The 21,020-nt window shown below is 36.9% G+C and overlaps 2 protein-coding genes across 3 annotated transcripts; one reads left to right on the top strand and one right to left on the bottom strand.

The window, feature by feature from the left end:
• Positions 1–2,289: 2,289 nt before the first annotated feature.
• LOC127447127 (cadherin-related family member 5-like) lies at positions 2,290–13,930 on the top strand. 2 transcript variants are annotated; one of them, XM_051708748.1, is made up of 14 exons: positions 2,290–2,445; positions 5,458–5,633; positions 5,967–6,029; positions 6,426–6,515; positions 6,634–6,720; positions 6,981–7,085; positions 7,534–7,719; positions 7,841–7,910; positions 8,002–8,099; positions 8,494–8,700; positions 9,165–9,278; positions 10,163–10,229; positions 11,355–11,512; positions 11,653–13,930. In XM_051708748.1, the coding sequence occupies exons 1-14, from the start codon at positions 2,355–2,357 to the stop codon at positions 12,238–12,240; spliced, it is 2,100 nt and encodes a 699-aa protein (XP_051564708.1). In that variant the 5' UTR covers positions 2,290–2,354; the 3' UTR covers positions 12,241–13,930. The 2 variants fall into 2 exon arrangements, with proteins under 2 accessions (XP_051564708.1, XP_051564699.1); XM_051708739.1 differs by having other exon boundaries at positions 7,820–7,910; positions 11,653–13,928.
• Positions 13,931–17,526: 3,596 nt separating this feature from the next.
• Positions 17,527–18,750, bottom strand: LOC127440216 (relaxin-3 receptor 1-like). Its single transcript, XM_051696690.1, has one exon. It carries the CDS (start codon positions 18,748–18,750, stop codon positions 17,527–17,529), a length of 1,224 nt encoding a protein of 407 aa, XP_051552650.1.
• Between the last annotated feature and the right edge of the window lie 2,270 nt (positions 18,751–21,020).

Below are 21,020 nucleotides of genomic sequence, written 5' to 3'. Positions count from 1 at the left end.
ATACAGAGTTCCAAAACGTATTTGGACACGTAGGCTACACTTAAAAATGTATGAATAACATTGCATTAGATTGCAAAATATCATACCAAGTGGCATTTATTTTACGGAAAAATAGCACTTGAACATTTTTCAAGCAAAGAAATGCATGTTGTAAAACAGGTTATAAATAATAAAACAATCAATACACTGTTCAAAATTACAACCCTTATTCTGAAAAAGTGGGGACAGTATGGAAAATACTGATAAAAACAAAAAGGAGAGATCTATAAATTCGATTCACCCTGTGCTATAAACACAACAACACATTGTTTTATGATTTACCTTGTGAATTTATTTATTTATTTTTAATATGCACTCATTTCACATTGCAACACTCTCCAAAAAAGTTGGGACAGTCGAGTGTTTACCACTGTGAAACATCACCATTTCTTCTAATAACACTTATTAAGTGTTTGGGCACTGAAGACACAAGTTTGTTAAGTGTAGCATGCAGAATTTTCCCCCATTCATCTATTATGCAGGACTCCAGCTGTGCAATTGTACAGGGCCTTCGATGCCGTATTTCACACTTCATAATGTGCCACATATTCTCAGTTGGAGACAGGACTGCAGGCAGGCCAATCAAGCACCCGCACTCTCTGCTTACGCAGACATGCACTTGTAAGCCAGGCAGTATGTGGTTTGGTGTTCTCCTGCTGGAAAATGCACAGACATCCCTGTAAAAGACGGAGTCTGGATGGCAGCAAATGTGAAAATTGTTTTGCTCCAAAATGTGTACATATCTTTCTGCATTAATGGTTCCCTCACAGATGTGCCAGTTACCTATACCATGGGCACTGACACACCCCCACCATGACAGACACTGGCTTTTGGACCTGACGCTGGTAAGAGCTTGGATGATCCTTTTTCTCTTTTGCCCGGAGAACACGATGGCTGTGTTTTCCAAAAAAACTATTTGAAATGTGAACTTGTCGGACCACAAAACAAGATTCCACTGTTCTACTTTCCATCTAAGATGAGACCGAGCCCAGGGAAGTTGGCAGCGCTTCTGGACAGTGTTGATGTATGGCTTCTCCTTTGCATAGTAAAGCCTAACTTGCATCTGTGGATGCAGCGGCAAATGATGTTGAGTGACAAAGGTTTACCGAAGTATTCCCGAGCACATGTCAATATCCATTACAGACAAATTATGGTGTTTAATAATCAGAAGTGATTTTCAAACAGGACAACGCCAAATCACGTAAACTGCCCGGATTACAAGTGCATGGCTGCATAAGGAGAGAGTGCAGGTGCTAGATTGGCCTGCCGGCAGTACTGACCTGTCTCCAATTGATAATGTGTGGAACATTATGAAACAGAAGATACAGATACGAAGACCCCGTACAATTGTGCAGCTGAAGACCTGAATAATGGATGAATGGGGGAAATTCAACTGGCTAAACTTAACAAACTTCAGTGCCCAAATGTGTTATTAGAAGAAATAGTGATGTTATAAAGTGGTAAACACTTGACTGTCCCAACATTTTTTGGAGTGTGTTGCAATCATCTGATTTGAAATGAGTGTGTATATATATATATATATATATATATATATATATATATATATATATATATATATATATATAAAATAAATAAGTAAATAAATGAAAGGAATCACAAGGTAAAACATAAAATAATGTGTTGTTGTAGTGCTTTGAATAGAATTTACAAATCACTCCTTTTTGTTTTCATTAGCATTTTCCATCCTGTCCCAACATCAGAATTGGGGTTATAAGATTAAAAGTATTTGGACACTTTCTGGTTGTCAGACATTAGAGGAACATGTCCAAATTACTGTAAATGTGATGAACTACACCTGCCCAAATATCTTTTTGGGGCCTTGGAATAAAAAGATTGATGTAGGAAGTCCATTTATAAAATATTCTATTATATTTGTTGGTATTTTAGAATAGTTTCTATTCATTTTTCATTTACTGCCTAGTGCCGGACATTTGTAGTCCAAGTTTGTTTCATATTGATTTTTTTGTCATCTCGACTGACAAAATATTGAAGGTCTTTCCAAATTTTTGGATTCACATGGCGGCATCCACATTCCCATGCAATTTTTTTTTTGCACCAGCAGAAATACTTGCACTTATAAAAAGCAGATGCAAGTATTTTGGTGGGAGGGAGACGTCCGCTGTTGGCAAGCTCTTTAGGCAATATATGACCGTAAGATGAAGTCACAAACATTGCGACTGGAGTCAACTCCCACTCATCAGGCAATACAGTCAGTGCTTTATGTGAAGAAGTACCAGCTGGTGCCACGGTCTCACAGTCCTCCATACTTATCTGTTTGTATAAGAAATTGGGAAATGGACAGGATATTTAGACATAAATCCACAACTACCATCCTTGGCTGCTTGCTCGCATTATTTCTTCACAAAATCTGCTTTGCTGAGAAAAGTAAGTGACTCTTGTTTCAGATTTTAGATTTCAAAATTTGCTGAAAGCATCAGTGTCACTATTGTGTCAGTGCGACACAATGTATCTGTCTCTCAATAGCCATCGTGCAATTTCATAGTATAATTTAATTTCAACTGCCCTGTCTTTATTGATGTCACAAGAATCAAGTGTAGATGTTCAAGTATTTTCCAGCAAATATTGTGTCACTACTAACAAATGAATAAATAAAGTGCCCTTCAAAAACTTTAATGCTCTATAAATGTAAAAGTAAAAAAAAAAAAATAAATAAATAAAATAAAATAAAAAATAATATATATAAAAATAAAATTAAGCTTTTAATTTTAGTTAAAATATCGATATGTCAATACACAATTAGACTGAAGTAGTGTAACTTACGAAAATATCAATCTTGGAAAAATACAATTATGCATGATTAGTGAATTTTAGTGAGTTTTTATTTTTAATACTAAATTAATTTGAAATGGATATATTTGTACACAAAGCTAACGAATCATGTGAGGGAACAGGTTTTTATAAAAATGCTTTTTTTCTGAAAATGGACATTTATTCACTTCATAACTTACATCTTACTGTAGTTTGTGTCAACTCTGTCAAACACACTAAAAAGCATGCTATTTCAATTTGATCCATCCAGACAAGAGTGTAAAGTCTTTAATGACCTAATAATGGTGTTTAGTAAAGGAGTTACATGATAAAATACATTCTATACATTTGTTTTTCTGTTTTCACACTATTCTGACGAACTTTAATATTATATATTAACCATGTGTTGCACACTAGATCCATTTTGTTCTTTTCCTCGGTTGAAGCTGCCTCTTCTTAAACTGAAATAACAAAATTATCCCACAATTATTTACAGAATGGGATCACAATGGGATGATGGATTTGACATACTGAAGCTGTGACCGCAGAGACTTAAACATTATTTGATTAAAATATAAAAAAATATAAAACTTACCAGACTACGTGTCCTACTGTTGCATCCACCATGAGCAGGAAGTGGGAAAGGGATACTCAGAGTAATAGCTGACCAAGACATTGTCTGATTTATTCAGGATTGTAAAAAAAAAATCTGATGGAGATGACGCAAAGTGAGGACACAACTTTGATAGGCAGTTTTCTATAGAAAATATAATTTAAAATTTACTTTATGTATTGTTTGATATCTTACAGATCCCTGCACTGAAAAAAATGTCTGTAATTTTAACAGTAAAAAACTAAAAATGCTACAGTAAAAAAAACGTAAATTGGTTAACGAGTAATTACTGTAAAATATAAGTTAAAAATTTGTAATATATTTCGAAAGACAATACTGTAGTTTTACGGTAAAATGTTGTAAAAATAAAATATTTTAGATGTAAAAATTATGATTTTCCTGTATACTGTAATTAACGGTAAAAATTTATATTATGTTTAACAAGAGATACATGTACTTTTTACGGTAAATTATTCTTAAAATTACGGTAAAAAAACAGTAATAGGGCGTTCCCAGAAGTCCCTGCGTGACCCATTACATTTCATTATATTTTATGGGAATAGTTGTTTCTTCTTATTTTTAATATCAGTTATGTACTTTGGGGTGTCCTGTTTTATATTTGATGTAGTTTAGTTAATGTTTACTGAATTATTTTAATTTCACATGTGTTACCCTGATGGTGTTTAGTGTTTAGTGTGAGTGACACTGAGCTCTCTACATGTTTATTGGTCAATGCTCCTGGAAGAGCCACTATTGATGAACTTCATGTCATCATGTGCTCTTCTGTAATTACTACGGTGATTAACTATACATTGTAAACTGAAAAGCAGATTTTTATATCTTCAGAAGGTTAATATATTAAAAAGCCCTTATTATGCTCATTTACAGGTTCATAATTTTATTTTGGGGGTCTACTAGAATAGGTTTACATGCTTTAATGTTCAAAAAACACATTATTTTTCTCGTAGTGTACATTGCTGCAGCACCTCTTTTCACCCCCTGTCTGAAACGTTCTGTTTTAGCTCCTGTCTCTTTAAAGTGCCCCTTTCCAAAAAGCCCAGTCTGCTCTGATTGGTCAGCTGGCCCAGTCTGTTGTGATTGGTCAACCACTTAGAGCGTGTGTCGGAAATGTAACGCCCCTTACCATAACCAAAGTAGCCCTTAAGTGGGCATTATGCAAATGTTTTACATAGTGACATAGCTAAGTCATGGAAGTAGTAATGGCTGGACTGCAAACCAGCGTTTCAGGCAGTTCAGGAGCAGTGTTGTCTGTGGGAGAGAATAACTCCCTTTGGCGTGGACTTTGTGCTTTGTAACTTTGCAGACCTTTTACATGCACAAACAGCTATATTACACACTAAAGGAAAGGTAAAATCCCAAAAACCATAATAGGGCCTCTTTAAGTTTATCATTTAATAATATAAATGACAGCACTGCACCATAAAATATACTGTAAAAACAACAATTTTAAACTGTAAAATTTACAAGTTGTTCTGTAAAGTTGTTTACATTTTTACTGTAATTTTTACATAATTATTCTGGCAACCACAGGGGGGAAAACTGGATTTTTTTTACAATGTACCTTTCATTTGATATTTATATTTATATTATTTTTTTTTTTTAAACATTTGCATTTTTAAACACCTCTTGCTGAGAGTGTTTCCAAGTATAGAGCATGCGTCTTTTTTTTTTAAATCTTCTGAAATTATTTAAAAATATAAGTAATAAATGTCCTGAGTAGACACATTTCCTTTAGATTTAGCTTTTCCAGTATTTTTATTATTTTGAATTTCTTGATTTTTAGTATAAGAGGGCTTTTGTATGTAGGACATGTTTTGCCCCTTATCTCAAAAATCAGTGAACAATATTGGTATATATTAATGTATGATCTACAATATTAATCATAAACATTTCTAAAATACATTTTCTTAAATGTCTTTGAATTTGCTCTATGGTTTTGTGTCTGCCATCATACCTGGTCATGTAGAATGGTAATATGTGTATTCTCTCTGCAGTTTGCACTGTCCCCTCAGAGCCTGTGACAATAAAAGAGAACAACACCGCTGACACAGTTGTTGTCCATATTAACACAACAACAAAAGATGTAACGCTGAATCTCACAGGGAATCCTGGGAATGCCTTTGATTTGAGAGGTCCAGACCTGATAGCAAAGAAAGGCTTGGATTTTGAAGTATGTTTATTTCCTTAATTTCCATTATGTTTTCCAAATTTAGTATTGAAACCTGCTATGTCCCTGCTGGAAAATCAGCCTCTGATGGTAGTAGGGTTTTACATGGCTTCTACATTTGGTCCAAGCTAGTCATTTTTGGTCATTAGCTGATTTAAGCTGGTCTTAATGGTTTATCAACTGGACAGCCAACTTGTGAATCTTGACCAGCAACAAACCAGCAACCATTTTAGCAGTTTGACCATCCTAAGCTGGTATGACTTGATTTTTCCAGCAGGGGGACATGAAGATTCATAATGAAAGACCACAAAAGTTTGATGTTAAACTGTTTTTCAGACCCTTTCAGGCCCTGAAGAACTAACAGTCCAGGTCCGGTGTAATAAAACTGGCTTCAGAAGTGTAAGTCACACAGTCCAATTACAAGTAAACTCACTGTACATTGTTGAGCCATCTAAAATAAAGTAATCTAAACAGGTTGATGTCATGCTTGTAATCTGTTATATTTGAGCTTTGCTGTAGAACTACATGTAGTTGTTTGGGGTCAAGCACCAAAGATGGCATAGGTACTGTACCTGTACGTTTTCTTATTATTCTGTATTTTCTCCATCAACATCTATGGCAGCCCATAGAACCGTAGGGTAAAAAGTGACATTTGTCTATCTGATTGGAGAGGATCTGAAAAATAGTGGTAATTTTGGCATCAGCCTCTCAAACCATCTAGGCACCAACATGTCAAAGTGACATAACATTCAACCTCGATGGATGTTCAATTAGAACTGTACTCTTTATCTACAGATCACTCTGACTGTGCTTGTTCGTGTTGAGAATATCAATGACAACCCTCCATCATTTTCTCAGAGCGAGTATACAATTGACATAAATGAGGTGAGAACTTGACTCTAGTTGTTGTTAAAAAAAAAAGAAAAAAGTGCTAAACATACAATGTTACAGTAAAGATGTGTCCATTCTATATCATAATGTTGCGCTCTGTCATATTGCACAGCTCATACCAGTTAATACCAGCATTGCCCTGATTGAAGCAATAGATGATGATTCAGAAGTTCTATATTATTCTATGGAACCAACTGTGGTATGTACTCAGTTCATTTACTTCATGCTTTTCTCTAATGAAAAGAAAAGATCCCAAAAATAATTAAAGGAATAGTTCACTCCAAACAATGCCAAAAGAGTCATAATTATGTTCCAAAGCCTTATTTCTTCTTTTTCTGACTTTCTTCCGTCGAAAGAAGATTGTGCAAGTGTAAATGAGATTTGAGAGCTATGGGATTGACATGCTATTTAGAATGATATGGAGGTAAAGTAAATGATGACAAAATGTTCTTGTTACAGAACAGGTACTTCAGACTTGAGACCATGTATATACCAAGCATCCTCGTGAACAAAGTTTTGGATTATGATGTTGTCCAACAGGTGAAACTGACCTTGAATGTTCAGGTGTGTGAAATGGTATTGTTTCACTTGAATGTTAAAGCTGTTAGACATTTTGGTCCCACTTTATATTAGATGTCTTTAACTACTATGTACTTAAGCATTAAATACAATATGCTTATTATGTACATATGTTGTTGTATTGTACTTACATTTAATGTACCTGCATTTAATTTCATCTGTAGTCACACTGTTAACTTTAACCATAACATTGAACCTAAACCTAATCCAATTCTTAGCCAAAACCCTAACCCTAAAGATACCCGTACCTCAACCTCAGTAGCAGCAAATGTAAATCTTGTGAGAATTTTGCAGAACAATATGTAGTTACACAATAAATTAATTGTATTGTATGTATTTAATGTTAGTACATAGTAGTTAGACACCTAATATAAAGTGGGACCAAAATTCTTTGCCTGTCTCATTTTTAACAAGCAAGTCTTAAATTTAACAGGATACTCAACCTGCATCACAGTTGGGTGAACTATCCTTCACAGCTTCAACAACCATCACTGTCAATATAAAAGACATTGATAATCGTCCTCCCTGGTTCCAACCATGTACAAGAGTAACCATTGGCAATGCCAAAATCTGTCTAAGCTTGGGCTACAGAGGCAGGGTCAACTTAACAGAGAAACAGGTATCAGTCATTTCTAGCAACTTTTAATAGTTGTTATAACAATGTTCAGGGCATGCTGTGTTGTGCTTCAAAATTATACAAACACAATTTATATTTCAAGGATGGAACATTGCAATTGCAGCCAGGTCCAGTGTATGCCAGAGATGGGGATAAAAGCAGAAATGAAGAGATAAGCTATAAAATTGTTCGAGGTATTAATGCATTTTCTTTTGACAATAACTGTTCCCTCTGCACTCATAAAGTTCAGCATGCACAGACTATTATTTCTGTCGTTGCATCCAGGAAATGAAGACAATATATTTCAGATTGATGAGAACTCTGGCAACATAACCATGCTGAAACCAGCAGATATAGCAGGCCCAATATCACTCTTAGTTTTGGTGAGTTATGTGAAAATATAATGAAGTATTTAAAGGGTTAGTTCACCTAAAAATGAAAAATTCTGCCTTCATGTTGTTCTAAACCCGTATAACTTTCTGTCTTCTGTTTAACGCTAAAAGGAGATTTGAAGCAGAATTTTAATCTCCGTCACCATTCAGTTTCATAGTATGGAAAACAGATTCAATGAAAGTGAATGGTGACTGAGACTAACATGCTGCCTAACATCTTCCTTTTGTGTTTTACATATGATGGGTGAACAGATGTTTTTATTTTATTAAGCAGTTCAGTCTCATTATATCTGGTTTGGGTTTGAGAACAGATCTGGTGAACTGTTATGCTTTACATCAGATCTTGATTTTGATAAAGCAGCCCAGCTTTTTTCTGTCCTTCCAGGCTTCCCAGGTAACAAACAGAGATCAGTTTGCCACCACTTCAGTCACCATAGATGTCATGAAAAAGAGCAGAAATCCTCCAAGGTTTGAGAAGGAACGGTATGAAGGGTATGTTTACAGTAATTCAGGCCCGGAAAACATGGTCCTAAGGGACAGGATGTCAAACAGACCCTTTAGAGTGAGAGCAAGGGACGAAGATTTCGCAAATGTAAGTTGCATCTTAAAAACTCCATGTAATGTCATCAGTGTTGTTAGTGATCTGCTTTAAAAAAAATTGCATATGTCATAAGCCATCTTTACACTGCAAAATGGGGCACAGGAGCTGCATCTAAAGTGGTATTTAGGCGCATTTATACAGACCGTTTAATGCTGGTCAGAGCAGGCATAAAGGCATTTACATTGAAGTAACAGCTACATCTAAAAATCAACCAATCAAAGGCACTTTAGGGTTAGGTTTAGTGCCAGGATTGGGATTGGGGCTTGAAGAATATATTGTACCTACTGTATCGTTCCTATACCTGTATATAATTTACTTCTGATTTTATAGGTAGTTTATGGTTAGGAATAGGGTTAGATAGTTTGGCAGAAAAGCAACCAAAGCAGTTAATCCATGAACATACAGTACTTGGCAAAATCATGGTCACTCATAAAGTTTCCCTCTTTACTTCACAGGGAATCAATCCTGACATTCGATACGAAGTGCAATATAGCAGTTATGTTAATATCACAACAGATGGATTTATACTTTTGAAGAAAGCCGTTCGGACAGATTCCTTTGCTTTACAGGTAAGTATTTGGGTGTTTATTTAACTTTGAGCAATTTCATGTCCCAGGGGTTAAATTTAATTGAAACAATTGTTTTTGTTTTTTTTTTGTGAAGTATACATTAAAACTGAATGGGAAGCGTTTAACCAGGCCTTCATCATTTGTTTTTGGTACTTTTCAAATGCTTTCTATGTATAGACTTGACTCTTTTAGGCTTGTCCCAGAGCCAGACTTTCAATATTATACTATGAAAATCCATAATAAAAATACAAATTAATACATGATCAAAACTATGATAATCTAAAATAAAGACACATTAATCCGGATTGATTTGAAAACTCTGTCCACTCTGCTGTTTTCAAACGTTTTCCAAAAGTTGCTTGTCCACACTGAAACATCTGAAAACGCTTAATTCCCTTTACTGCGCATGCAAACAAAATGTAGCATGCATGGCCCTGTGCATTTCCATGTGCGGTCTGAAACACAATTGTCCTAGTGTTCCGCCACCGGACAGCAATTCAGAGTAAACTTCCCTTTTTTGCAATGTGAAGGGTGTACAAAGTAACATTTAACTTTAACGCCATTAACTGGGTTGAATAGATCACATGACTATGTCACATGACAAATAGATCTGTCATTGTCTTGAAATGAATGCGTTTTCATGGTCAGTGAGTGAAATAAACACATTTAGATATTTATTGTGTGAAAATAATTTCAAACTTTTTTTCAAAAATTACGAATGTCCCACAGTCCCCCATTTCCATCACACTAAACAGTTTGTCCCCTAATGAAATTGAGATGAACCATGAGACAAGTGATGTTTACAGGTACATGGTCTCATGATTCTAAGGCTGAAAACTGTGAAGTTTGAATTCAATGTTTTGTCTTTTACCTGGTCTGAACAGCTTCGGGCAGTGGATGTATCCACTGGTGAGTCGGGAACAGCTGCACTCTCTGTAGTTGTATTACCATGTAAGTAATTTTTGAATGAAAACTAAATATAGTAGTCTTATCACTTGTGTGCTGTTTTGATATTTTTATTTTTTTTCACTAAAAATGGTATCCTTTATCTAAGTGGTACAAGACTTGGTGACTTTTCCTCCACTAGCTATCTGAACACACACACACATAAAAAAATCTGGACTTGATTCGATAAGTCTAAGGGTTCCGGGTCATTTTTGACCCGCCATAGGAAATGAATGGGAAATACTGTAATACAGAGATTTTGTTGTTTTGTTTTTTTGTCAAATAAAAATCTATAAATTTAGACACAATGCAGAACACAACCACACATAAATGAAGGGGTGAGACTATAAACATCTTCAATGCAGAAAACACACACCCACACATACACAACCACACACACATACAGGCTTGTTTGGCTATATTAGTGATCTCCATTGACTTCCATTGATTTCATATCAGGCTAACAATATTTTCTATTTCCAAACTCTACCCCTAAACCTTACCCAAACCATCACACAAACATGTGCACATCACTAGATTTGAAGATTAACATCATCTGACCAATTTAAGAGGTTTTGTGTGTGTGTGTGTGTGTGTGTGTGTGTGTGTGTGTGTGTTTCTTACTGATACAGGTGTAGACAAACCTGTCTATATATACCAAACATACCACACAGGGCGAAGTCTGAGTCTGATCCCTGTGTGACAAAGTTTATGCTAGGATTATGATGTTTGATGTTTTATAATGTATACTGTAAATATATATCCAATGCATAACTTGTGATAATATCTAGAAATTAAGTTTGTTAGAACATGAGCTTATAGAGATGGAGTACTGAAGCCATCTACTGGCCACAGTTGTTATTTCATGTAAAAAAATAAAAATAAAAATAAATAAAATTATATTCCAGCAGAATGAAAATTCCCCCCAACTTTAATGTTTTTACTAAAATTAGTGTTATTACATATCTTTAAAAAAAAGGAAAATATTACACATGAACAGGTCATTTTTGACCCACGAACATCACAAGTGTGACTCACTAACAAACAGTGCACAAGGGTTAATACTTTAGGAGTAATGGTTTTTGCAGGGTCACTTTTCTAACGTTTCTCTTTGCACACCCGCCATCTCAGCACAGGGTGTCCAGTCACCCGACGAGGGCTACCGTGCAGGAGACATGGCCTTGCTGGGCTTCGTAATGGCTGCTATGCTGGTGCTCTGTCTCATTGTGATTGGCTATCTCATATCCCGTGTAAAGAAGGGGAATCCTGACGGGCTCAAGTTGTCTGAGGTCAGCATCTTCTCATCCAAGCTCAGTGAGTCCCATTCTGAGTGTCCACATTGTAAAAGAACTGACGCTTAAAAGAAAGTTCCATAAGAACTAATCTACAGCTCATGAAATTGTGAGATTAACCCTCTGCCCTCATTCAGTGTTTAGGGCCATGCTTGAAGTTTACTCAGCCCCCTAACAGGCCAAATCCGAGAGATAGCATGCAGTTCACCAATGATGGTTTCTTGAATGAAGGGGACACGGGGAGATCCAGATCCAGGCGTGCCAAACTGAGAGACAGGAGACTGGAAGCAGTTCAAGTAGCAAGGGTGCGAGTGACACCTCGTGAGAGACAGAGGCACTGCAGCTCCTGTGGTCTCCAGGTACACGGTAACCACGCACACCACAGCAGTCCTGACATCCAAACCAAAGGAAGGGCAAGTAAGGAAAGGGTTAAATCCATTCTGGCTAAAGATAGGAAGAGAGAAGATCGACAGAAGACCGTATGGTTCAAGGAAAGCGAGGATTCATCAGATATTGAGGTGGAGATCATTCCTGATAATATCGGGCTTAAGCCTGAAGAGGACATGGAGAAAGTGGCAGGGGATCTTGCGTCCCCTTCACCGGAAGGCAGTGAAATGGAATTGGGGGACTTGACTATGTTAAAAATACAGGACATGAGTAGCAGCAGGGAAACAGCTATTTCTGATAGCAGAGACGAACTTAACACAGATAAAAGGAACCAGTGAGGACCAGAGAGCGTGCAACTCAAGGAAAGCAATGAACTAGAGCTCTTTGCTCTTCAGAGACTGAATGTAATTTTGGCTGAACTAATACCGTATATTGTTGTAAAAATAAAACACAGTTATGCCCCTATTTGGTGCTTTTTTAAATATAATTTGTGGCAAAAAAAAAAAAAAAGACAATTGTGGTGACCAATTGTGTGTGAACCCAGCTTTCGTGAACTATGAGCTCCTTCTAAAAATGTGTTTTTCCATTGTTTTATACTGTATGTGTGCTAACCTAACAAGCAAACATGTTTTGTGTTAATATATCTTAATTTAATATAACATTCAAAATGATTAAAGAAAACAGTACTTAGTATTTAATGTTGGCTTACTGCTCTTATTTTATGTCAGTTGTGTTTGTGAATAAAAAATTTTGCAATACAATATTTTATATGAATATGTAAATTATTTTATATATATATATATATATATATATATATATAAAATCCAGAATAAAGCAAATTTGAACAAGTCAAGAAAGTATAAAATGCTATGTGTTTATATGTCTAGCTCATATCTGTGCGTAAGAGGGGGAGAAAATGACAAAATGTAATAGCACAAAATGCTATTTGATTGTGGAAAATATGATTTCTGCTTTGTTACACCAAGGGTAAACTATATAAATCTAATTGTTGATAATTCAACCAACATATTGGTGTTAGATGTGAGTATCATGGTGGCCTCTGTTAGACATGAAATGTACAGGATATTAAAACTCAGTGGTCTCAGACAACCTTTAAAGTCAAGTCAACTCACTTGGCGGCCATTTATTCGTAAATAAATGGCTTTCACATTGGCCTTACACATTCTCTTCTGCGACACGCAGCTGCGGCTCTGCGCAGAAAATAAAGTTATTTCTGGGTTCCTACACCAAACATTTTCTTTAATAAAGCCATAACGTAATTTTTTGAGAGGGATAGTTGATTACTATAACAAATTTGGTCTTTATTAAATTGTTTGTACATGAGCAGGAGGGCAACATTTACACCACAATGATACAAAATTTACAGATAGACCCCAGCCCACACAGTATTGTATGGAGATAGAATTGTTGCATATTAACAAACAAATGGAAAGAGGTTCACAAATAGAAATTTGGTTCACAAATAAATTGAATGAGATTGACAAATAAATGTAAGGAGCTTCACAAAAATGAAATTAATTCACAAATAAATAAAATGAGATTTGCAAATAAAAAAATTATTTACTAATATATTTTGAACTCACAAACACAACTCTGTCCAGCATTCATTTGTGGATTGCTTCCTGTGCATTTGCAGATCGCTACATGCAGTTGTCGATTTTGAAACAAATCTAGCATCAAGACATGCACACAAATCTACAAATAGATGGACTCCACCCATCGTCTACTCAAGCCAATCAGATAATGGCCACATTACTCAGACCAATCTTAGCATGTTCTATCTTCAACAAATCACGTTTCGTTTTACCATCAGGGCGAGACCAGAGTCACAGTGCTCTCATGAGCATGGAATCAAGCACTTACTGATTAGCTCCAAGGCCGCAAACTATTAAAGAAACAGATGCCATCAGAGGAATACTGTGACTTAAGGTTCGTATAATTTTCTCTTGGTTATAAACATGTTTAGTGTCTTGTTAAATGTCGACAGCAGAAAATTTCCCATTTGTATCTACACCTTTTCTACGCCTTCACTATTAGATCCTTAATAAATGCTGAGGGTTGTGGGGGAGGGAAGTAACGCTGTAACGCTGCATTTTAATGTGCCCAATTAGAACAAACTATATGCAATTTTATGCAGTCAGATATTTAATTTACATTATTCCCCTTGTTTGTGTGTGTGTGTGTGTGTGTGTGTGTGTGTGTGTGTGATCAAACCGTGCATTATTTCGGCCAATGCTGTGGCTTTGTTGTGTATTTATTGTTAAGTGTCAAAATTATTGATACAATATATATGACAAAGTTAATAAATGGCTTATACTGACATAATATTATAGTTTATCTTCTATTCATTGTAATTAGATCAGATATAGTTGTTAGAGGGGGATTTTAAGCTGCCATAATGGTCATGATACAATGTGCCCCTTATCTGTTACAACATGCCCGCTCCCTTTGTAGCATTTCACTTTCATTTTTTCCACATAGATGGTGAAAACGTATATGCTGTATTCATGAAACAAGTCCACATATTTGTCCCAGACATGTGTAAAATTAATGTCAAAAAGAAAAATACTTTGAACCCAAAGTGCATTTACACAAACTTAAGAAAACCAAAAAATTTTACTCTGTGCCCCGCTCTCCCCTGCAGCACTTTGTAATTTTCAACCTCCACAATCAGTCGGATCTCATCCATTGTTGTGGCCATAAAAATCAGAATGAGGTAAATTGTTGTTTCGCTGAAAACGGCAGTCATGTCATGTGCATTTTTTATCAGCTCGGTCGTGATCAGTTAATGTAGTAATGCCCATACATACCTACGTAAACAGGCAAAAACAATACAGTTTATTTATTTATTCTTTTTAGTTAATTTGTGTTTGTTTGTATGTAGATTGTAGTGTATTGTAGGTTCGACTTAAACAATTTTAATTTCTATAATCTCCTGATTATTTTAGATTTTCTACACCCAGATCCGCTGAGTCCAGCGTGAGCAAAAATAGGCTCAATGCCGAAACTATCCGTTCACTGCCACGTCTGGGACGCTTCACCTCACAATTCACGCATGCAGTGTAAACGGTGTCACCTGTTAATATGGGCACCGAAACGAAAACGCGCCACTCACGCCCCACTTCACAGAGGATGTGTGAACCCAGCGTTACACCCACGGCAGCTATTCAAGGCAAGACCGAAATTTCCAAAACTGTCTTTTGGTCCAGATTCAAACATTCAAATTACATATTTCAAATTAGCAATACAATCTGAAAACAACATTATTGTAAATTGTGCTTCTTTATCTCACATCACGCAAAATTTTAATATAAATAAATAAATAATAACACACTATATTCAGGCTAATCCAGTCAATGCGCATGCACGTTTAAACAGATTTATATTTATATTTCTTTCAAAAAGCTGATTGGCTCTTTTAATTTTAAGGCGGAACTTCTACTTCTACAGCCGCCATACATAGCTTAACGTTCAAATCTCCCGCCAGTATCATATTTATAACGACTCTGGTTTAATCCCAATATATTGAGCCCAAATTATCATTCTAGAAACTTTAATGTTACTATTTGTGTTTGCTGGTTAGCTTCGTCAATTAGCCCCTACTGGCAGATACTGTAACTACACCATTATGCGGGCAAAAAGTATTCAAATGTTTTGACGGCCATTCAAAAGAAGCCATGTTCTGACAAAATACATTTTCAACACATATATTGCACAAAAAAATGTAGATGCTTCACCGGTGACTTAACTGCTTTAAATATACTCCTGAGTTCTTCGACTATAGATAGAGATTAGTAAGCCTACATGCCGTTTACGGCTCAAAAATTGTCTCCAGAGATCCATATCACATGTAGGAATCCTTGCTATTCATATATGTAAACCGTTACACTGTACGTTTTCATGTACACGTTTCTCCAATAAAACCCAAATCTTTCTGAATGAATCTGAGGCATCAAGTGCCTCTTGAGGATGACAACTTTTTGCCTCCTAGGACATCGTTATTATGTTTTTAATGAAAGGAGGCAAAAATAATTACGCATGCTTTGAACCCCTAAATGCTTTGCTTTTAGTCTCTTGACAGACACAATGTGGGCTAAACAGCTCCATTATAGTGCCCAAAAGGACAATCACCAGGCATAAAAACAATAAGTCAAGATGCTAGTCAATATGTCACATAATGTCACAACATAATTATCGAATATTTGAATTCATAGTAGGCCTACACAGGCTAGCTCAGCTCTCTCGGTTGCCAGTTGTCTCAGTTGCCATGTTTAGTAGGATAAATAAAACTCCAGGTGTTAATATTTTGCTGGGAAAGTTAATTTTATTCTATTTAAGTAACTTTATCAGCTTCAAGATAATTTCTGACCATATACACGGCTCACTGAATTAAATTTAGGAAACCAGAACCCTGGTTATCTCCCTCACTGTTAGGCCTACTTAAAAAAAAAATACATTTCAGAATATTAACTAAATAAATGTCATATTTTCAGCACATATTATTAAAGTATCACAACTCATGTAGCCTACAAGCAGTGTTGGGTAAGTTACTCTAAAAAAGTAATTAATTACTAACTACTAATTACATCTTCTACAGTGTAATTAGATTACTGTACTAATTACTCTTTCTGAAAAGTAATTGCATAACATATTACTAATTACTTTCTAAAACCCTGAATAACCTCGACCAGATAAAAAACGCAAGGATAGACATGAAACTGTTCTTTTAATTCTTTCACATAAATAATATAAAATCAAATAAATTATTCATGAACTGGCCAGGGAATTTAAGGGGGCAGCATTAAATTAGAAAACATAGATTTTAACATTATATGTTAAATTCAATTTTAAATTTCAATTACATCAGAAGTAACTGTAATTAAATATCTGAAAAATGTAAAGTAATCTCTTACTTTTTTCAATGAAAAAGTCATTTAATTACAGTAATTAATTACTTAGAAATGCATTACACCCAACACTGCCTACAGGTTATACATTTCTGTCCACTTTTGCAAGCATGCCTTCAGTTTTACATAGATACTAGAATATATTTACATTTCAATGCATTTTTAATTTCACATTTTCACATTTCCATGCAAACAATAATGATAAAGAATGATATAGGAAAGGTAAGTGAAATACAAACAGGGCAAAAAGGACACTATAGCCTTATAAATGAAACAAAGACCAAATACCGCATCATCAGTGTCTCCTTAAAAATATGTAGCCATACAATGCATGCATTATTTTTTGCCATCTACATGTAAATTAAATTAGACATTCATGTGTATGGGCCAAAACACTGAAATAAACCAAAACTCTTCAAGCCACGACAGACAGTTAAGTAAAACGTCTTTAAACGTTAACCAGTTTTTGGTTGCCGGAACGTTCTGGTAACGTTAGTTTATGGTACTAAAAAATAACCAAAAGAGAACGTTTCTAGAATGTTTGGAATTGGTACTCAAAAATAACCAAACAGGAACCATGCTAACTTTAAGAGAACGTTCTATGTTTGCTGGAACACTTCCCATGGACTATTTGGTTAATCAGACTAGAAGAAACGTGTGCATTGTGTAATTAGATCTTCATTTCAAACCAGGCTTTCAGTATGTTTTATCTGGTACTGGAATAGTCGGATGCAGTGGTGGATTTACGCATGGGCGACATGGGCAGCCGCCCGGGGCGGCGTCTTGCCGGGGGCAGCACGCCAACAAACTGGTCGGATGTATGGATTGTTGACCCTGATTGTCAATCACGTTTAAATTCATTCCAATGTGTGCCTCATCCTGGTTTTGAATGATGCCAGCACTGTATCCATGCAATTTTCCAGCTTTAGAGAACGCAGGGGAGGAAATGCGCCATAATAAACCATGCAGCATTTTTCTAAACTCTCTCCGCATTAGACAATACAAAATTGGGTTTAAACAGCTATTTGTATGGGCTAGACAAACAGTCAATGGGAAAACGTAAGTATGCACCATGTAATATGTTTTGTCCCAGTGCACCGCGTTCAGTTTAACCAGGACGCCCCAGAGGGTGATGGCATGGTTTGGCATCCAGCAAATGAAAAAGGAGAGGACTACCACCGTTACAGACTTGGTGACTTTAGATTGCCTCATTTGAACGCCCCTTTGGCGGATAAACCTCAGTAGTAGAAGATAGCATATTGAGAGAATGAACATCGGCAAGATAAATGCAATCACAATTTTCTGCAGGTGAGAAAAGGCGAGCCAATCGTTGCCATCTGGAAACTTAAGGAGACACAGATTTTCATCTGCAACCACTGTCACCGTGGAAAAAATGGAAGTTGGAGCTGTGGCTATTGTCGCCAGGAACCACAATACAGCACAGGTCCATTTCACCGTAACAGACCTCTTACGAGAAGGGATTTTTAAGGCGGATGCAACAGACCAGTAGCGCGTTATGCTCATTGCCGTGAGGAAAAACACGCTGGCATACATGTTCATCACAGTGACCGATAAAATGATCTTGCACATGGCGTTTCCAAACGGCCAGCTGAAATCCAGCGCAGTATCTACTGCCCAGAAAGGCAAAGTCAGAACGAACTGGAAGTCAGTAACAGCTAAATTGATGACAAAGAAATTAATGGTGGATTTCTTTCGCCCTTGTCTTATCGTCATGAGGAAAAACACCAAAAGATTTCCCACCAGACCCACCGCGCACACCACGGAGTAAACCACTGAGATGATAATCCTTAGGACAAGGCTGCCATCAGCGGTCACATCGATATCTTCCAGATTACTGAACTTGTGTTGATCGATTAAACTTTTGTTCCAAGCTCCGCTGTTGTTCTGAATATCATCCATTCTGATGCGCTCCAACAGGTGCCTGGACAAGCGCAGGTCCGTCCACTGATCGCATATCACTTAGTTTGACATTGTTTGATGGAGAAAGGTATTGATTGATTATATCGGCAATGGTTTTAGATATCAGTGTTTTCCATACGTGTAAGCGACGTGTTTGATCACGCAGTGAACAACTCACCTGACAAGCAGCGGTTTATGGAGAAGAACGGGGAGCGCGCGCCAGAGGAGAGCGCGCACTGGATAACGCCACTCAGTTGACGTCATGTTAACTATTTTTTAACCATTTTGAAGGAGGGGTGACCATACAAATAGACCTCTAGTTAAACTGATAAATAACAGTTGAAAAGTAGACACCAGTTATGTTGCTGTATGTGCGTAAAATGCCCAAATGTGGACATTATGAAATTATACTCTTAATTAAAATTCGTTACTCAAATGCTTTCCTTTCAGTGACAGTGGTTTTATTTTCATTTCACACGTATTTTATACTCTGGGATAGGGTTACTGTCTGTTGTCTTACGATTTACGACTGAAATGCCCTCCTGTAAGATAATAAATTACTGACGTATTTCGTCTCAGCCTTACGAAATCCACAAAATACTCCCTTGATGGGAATGGTAATACTTACGATTTGCAATTTTCTAACAAAATTTCATCAAACTGAATTTTGAAACATCAAAATAAAATCAAAATATTTTAAGTTTTATTATTTTATTTTGTTAACAATTCATTTTGTCCTGAAATTGAAATGCGTAAATATTAGGCTAAAATATAAAATATTTTTTGAGTGCCAATTCTTGTGTGCCATTTCAAAGTCTTGAAGTCATAAAAAGGCCAAGCCATATGAATTAACTGTTATTAATGGCATTTACAAGGACATGTTAACACGCGTTCTTGCATTTAAAAACAGTTAAACAGAACGCAACAAAGTGGAACAGAAAGCAGCTGTCTTAAGGGGCCGTTCACAGAATGTGTGTGGAGACGAGTTTTAAAGTTATTTTTAACTTGACATAGCGTCTAAAAAACACACTGTTCCTGCACGAGACTTGGAAACAGCGAGACGCGTGTTGTGTTGAACTCTGTTCCCCCATCGGGATCTGCTTCAACCCAGCAGATCTGTATGGGGGGAACATTATCTGACGGTAACATTCTCCGCTGTCAGAATACGTTCCCCCATACACAAACCTAAGCCTAACCCTTCCCTACACTTCCCTACCTACCCTAACCCTTACCTATACTAAACTACCCTACCATACCTACCCTAACCTACACTACCCTACGCTACCTACCCTAACCCTAACCTACACTACCGTACCTACCCTAACCCTTACCTACACTACCCTACCCTACCCTACCTACCCTAACCTACACTACACTACGCTACCTACCCTAACCCTAACCTACACTACCCTACCTACCCTAACCCTTACCTACACTACCCTACCCTACCCTACCTACCCTAACCTACACTACACTACGCTACCTACCCTAACCCTAACCTACACTACCCTACCTACCCTAACCCTTACCTACACTACCCTACCCTACCCTACCTACCCTAACCTACACTACCCTACGCTACCTACCCTAACCCTAACCTACACTACCCTACATACCCTAACCCTTACCTACACTACCCTAACCTACCTACCCTAACTTACCATATGCTACCTACTCTAACCCTAACCTACACTACCCTAACTACCCTAACCATAACTTACACTATTCTACAGAAACCTACCTACCCTAAACTACACCACCCTACCATACCTACCCTATCCCTTCCATACCCTACCGTACCCTACCTACCCTAACTCAAACCGACACTACTCTACCTACCCTATCCCTTCCATACCCTACCCTACCGTACTCTACCTGCCTTAACCCTAACCTACACTACCCTACCTACCCTAACCCTAACCTACAATATTCTACAGTATCCTACCTAACCTAACCTACACCACCCTACCGTACCCTACCTACCCTATCCCTTCCATACCCTACTGTACCCTACCTACCCTAACCCTAACCTACACTACCCTGCCTACCCTATCCCTTCCATTCCCTACCGTACCCTACCTACCCTAACCCTAACCTACACTACCCTACCTACCCTAACCCTAAACATAACTCTACGCCCTATCGGGGCTAGGGGGAAACAGATTCCGACAGGGAACACAATTCGATACAACACCAGCGCCACAATGGTCAAAGGGGTCGTTCACACCAAACATGCCCTTGCGCTAAAAAAGCTAGATGTAGCACCACGA

Source organism: Myxocyprinus asiaticus, chromosome 1, assembly GCF_019703515.2.
Source record: "Myxocyprinus asiaticus isolate MX2 ecotype Aquarium Trade chromosome 1, UBuf_Myxa_2, whole genome shotgun sequence".
Classification (NCBI taxonomy): domain Eukaryota; kingdom Metazoa; phylum Chordata; class Actinopteri; order Cypriniformes; family Catostomidae; genus Myxocyprinus; species Myxocyprinus asiaticus.
This window is presented reverse-complemented; position numbering and strand designations above follow the sequence as displayed.